The sequence below is a fragment of the Poecilia latipinna genome, unplaced genomic scaffold (genome assembly GCF_001443285.1).
Source record: "Poecilia latipinna isolate Pla-1442-1.1 unplaced genomic scaffold, P_latipinna-1.0 Scaffold4471, whole genome shotgun sequence".
NCBI lineage: Eukaryota > Metazoa > Chordata > Actinopteri > Cyprinodontiformes > Poeciliidae > Poecilia > Poecilia latipinna.
This window is the reverse complement of record NW_015117087.1, coordinates 20,247-24,056: the sequence shown is the minus strand read 5'-3', so window position 1 is coordinate 24,056 and position 3,810 is coordinate 20,247. Positions and strand designations below refer to the sequence as shown.

General features: G+C 40.3%; 1 protein-coding gene across 1 annotated transcript in view; it reads left to right on the top strand.

The window, feature by feature from the left end:
* Positions 1-95: 95 nt before the first annotated feature.
* The window catches only part of galk1 (galactokinase 1), a gene marked incomplete at its 5' end in the record, with an annotated part of 16,925 nt that continues 13,210 nt past the window's right edge, over positions 96-3,810 (top strand). The window contains one exon of the mRNA XM_015026008.1: positions 96-300. Coding sequence (XP_014881494.1) covers positions 96-300 — 205 coding nt within the window. The remainder of the gene's footprint in view (positions 301-3,810) is intronic.

Sequence of the window (3,810 nt, the reverse complement as noted above, 5' to 3'; positions counted from 1 at the left end):
ATATATATATACTGCCACCCCTGAAAACAATCCCTGCCCTCCTCTTGCCACCCCATAAATATTTTTCTAGATCCACCCCTGGTTAAATCTAACTTTTTGTGTTGAAACAGGCACTTCCCTTTGTGACCGTGGTGGTTGGAGGTCCAACCTCAGGCCAGGGAGTTACCGTGGTAACCGCAGCGGAGGACGCTGATGAACCCCGGAGAGTTGACTTCAGCTTGACAGGCGATGGATGCTCTCTGTCACCAGGGTTACCACGCTGGGCAAACTATGTGAAGGGTGTCATACAGCACTACAGGGGTAAACATACGATCTGGTAAAAATGGACGTGAAATGCTGTTTCACGTCCTGTATTTTATTAAATTACACTTATTATTAACAGGCTGTTAAACTTGTTATACAAAGGAACTTTTAGCACTTTTTAACACTTTACGTTGGACACTAGATACAAGTCTGACAAATGCTTCCACCAGATGCTCACTGCCAGTCTTTGGTGAGCTGTTGCAGAAGAAAGAATTTTGTCTGAAATTTTTTCAGACAAAAAATGTTATCAGTGATTAGGAGCAATACTCCACTTTCTGTGTGATCTGTTCACTTTTTTATATTGTGATGGAGGTTCATTCTTTATGTTTCTGCTGTCCCCCACAGTATCTTAGCTCTTACTGATACAGGTAAGGTAAGGTAATTTTATTTATATAGCATATTTTCAGCAACAAGGCAATACAAGTGCTTACACTTTTACACTGTTTAAATACAGCTATTTAAGCTCCTGTTACCCATGAGCCTTTGTGTAAATTTGGTCTGCAACTTCCTGGCTGGCATTCCTGCATGTTAAGACTGGGGATGCACCAATTTGTCAGCCAGCTAATTTCCTTAATTTAGGGAGATCGATGACCGGCAAATACTTGCATGTGAAGTCGATCTTATCCACTGATCTTATGTTCCTCAGCAAAGGTCTAAAAGTTATCCACTATCCCCTTCAGCTCTCCCACGAGAGACTAACAGATCGGCCCACAGGGTCATATCTCCACATTTTCATTTAATAGTCACTTTCTTGCTATATTTAGCGACATTTCAGACAAAAAAAAAATAGTATCGTCCAAAATCAGAATCGGGTCAGGTTTTTTAAAGAACCATGATCTGCAATCAGCTAGAAAACTGCAATCGGTGCACTCCTAGTTTGGCTCTTGGAGAGCAAGTACAAGTTTACCACTAACATACAGACTTATTTACCTTTTTCCAAGCACTGTTGCTGTCAGCAAAGAAATATCAGGTCTATGTTGAATTAAATACTTTTAACTTAAGTTATTTGTTTTTTTGCAGTGAAGTTGACAAAGAAGCCAAATATGCCACCATACATATCCAGAGGGCATTTCATTAGGTCATCTGTGAAGGCATAGTTCTGTTTAAAGCGTAAAAGTTTACAGTCCCACATGCTTTCATGCTTTTAAAGATTTTATTGGCTCTAGTTTAATTATTAGTTTCCAGTTGTCTGACAGGAAAGTGGGTAATGAGAGAGGGAAGACAAAGGTCATCAGGTTGAGACAGAAACCTGTGACAGGTCACCACACCACCCCCACATACTTTCATTCTAGCATAAAGATCTTCATTAGACTTTATTACAGTGACTATAAAATGTTTTTGCCCCCTTTTATGCTTTATTCTGTTATTGCTTCTACAAATCAGTTAAGGTAAACATTTACTTTAGTTTTTTGTTTTACAAAAACAAAACAAAAACTTAATGTCCATGTGAAAATTGATTTTTCAATATAATGACAAAACTATGAGACATAAAATAGATGATTGCATAGATTTTCACCCTCCTTAAGTCAGTATTTAGCAGATGAACCCGTGGCTGCAATCACAACGCAGCATCTGTGTGGATCTGATCTCAAACAGTACCAACTCGGTTAGCGAGGGATCAGGGTAAACATCCCATTTCAAGTCCTGCCACCAATTTGCTATCGGATTGAGGTCTGGTCTTTGACTAGGCTGTTCCAGAGCGTCCATGTTGTGTCTTCAGACCATCTGTATACGTCTTCGGCAGGACGTTTCGACCCGTCATCTGGCTGGAGAATAAATGCTCTCTGCAGCTGTAGTTCTCTGGCATATGGAGACAAACTGTCCTCCAGGATTTCCATTTATTCTGCTGCATTTATTAAACCACCAACCTTTACTGAGAAGTATCTTCTCAGCACGATGCTGCCACCACCATGCTTCACAGTATGGATGGTGTGTTTCTGATGATCTGCAAGAGATCTTTCCTGCTAACAGCCATTACTATATACAATTACTCTTTGAAGATTTTGAAATGAGTTACAACATTCAACTTCCCTTTGGTATCAATAAAGTACTTTTGAATTTGAATTTGTTACCACCGACACTGAACTTCCATGGGTTCGGTTGGATTGGTGATGGCAGTAACACAGGCAGTAAAGCTCCTGTTAGCATCTCAAAGAGCATCCAGCTCTGCCTTTTGAGGGTGGCAGCACGACATTTATTTTTAGCTCATTAAGGTAAAGATCATCTATTAGAGCCTTCCTTGGTTCTGCTGATATAAATGGCTCAAAGTGTTGTGAAGAAATGTACAATGTCCAGATTAGGTCCTTTGGATTTGTGTTCCACTCCAGCTCTTGCACTGCGCTCTCCTTTCTTTCATGTGGGAAATTATTCAGATTCGCCTCAATTTTGATTTATTTATTTATTTTTTATCACAGCTGATAGTGACACAGTGTGGCATTATCTAAAATGACACCAGTCAAATGCAATATATATAATATATAATTTGGAAAATGATATAGTATGGTTTTTAAGTAATTATTTAGCATTTTACTGATGATTTGATACATCTAGTGCCATCTAGTGTTTGTAAATACAATACAGCAGGCAGGTCGAATGGGGGCGGGGGGTGGTACCCCTTTTATTCTTCACACCCCAAGTGCTCTTTTTTTTTTCTTTCTTTTTTTTAATGTGTGCATCAGGAGATCTGCTTATGCGCTTCTATTTATAGCTAAATATACATTTAGCAAAATTAATTAATCTGGCTGCCCTCTGTCTAAAAAGCTTGTTGACCGATTCTCAGTGCATCTGCCTCCATGCTATTAAGACACCGGGCACATGGTAAAGAGGAGGGGGGCGGAACTGCGTCCTCTATCAAATTATGGGCAAAATTATATATTTTTTCAACATACACTTGTTTCTCAATAAAACCGTAGGTCTGATATTGAAGTTAGAAAATGTGTTTTTATTCATTTTTGTTATTGTCCTCGTCGTAGTGGTAAAAAACCCTCCTCGCCCTCAAACACAGAGATGGTTCGGCAGCAGAAAACACTTTTTGACTTTAATTTTATCAAGCTGGCCCAGTGCTGGACTTAATGCCAGGTTGGCTACATGCATGTCCCACCGCGGTGGGTCAGAATCAGATATCCTCATATAACGAAACAGTTACCGCGACACACCTTAAAGCTCCGGCACTGCCTGTGGGTTCGCACCACCGCTGACGGGATATGGGCTTGAGGTGAACGACTGTGAATAAAAGTTACTACAGAACCTCAACTGCTAAGGAAGATTTGGCCCAGTGCATTTGGAGCTCACAAAATATCATTTTCACCAATGTGAAAATACTGTAACAACAATTTGGCATGTTTCGCTTTATGCTGTGGTCCACAGTTAAATCAACAGCAGGGCTGTCTCTCTAAATCAATCAAGATAACTGAAAAGCAGGGGTGCCCTGCTTTTCAGGGCGGCCCGCAAGAATTATTTCTTGCGGGCCACGCAAGAAATAATTCTTGCGGGCCGCCCTGAAAAGCA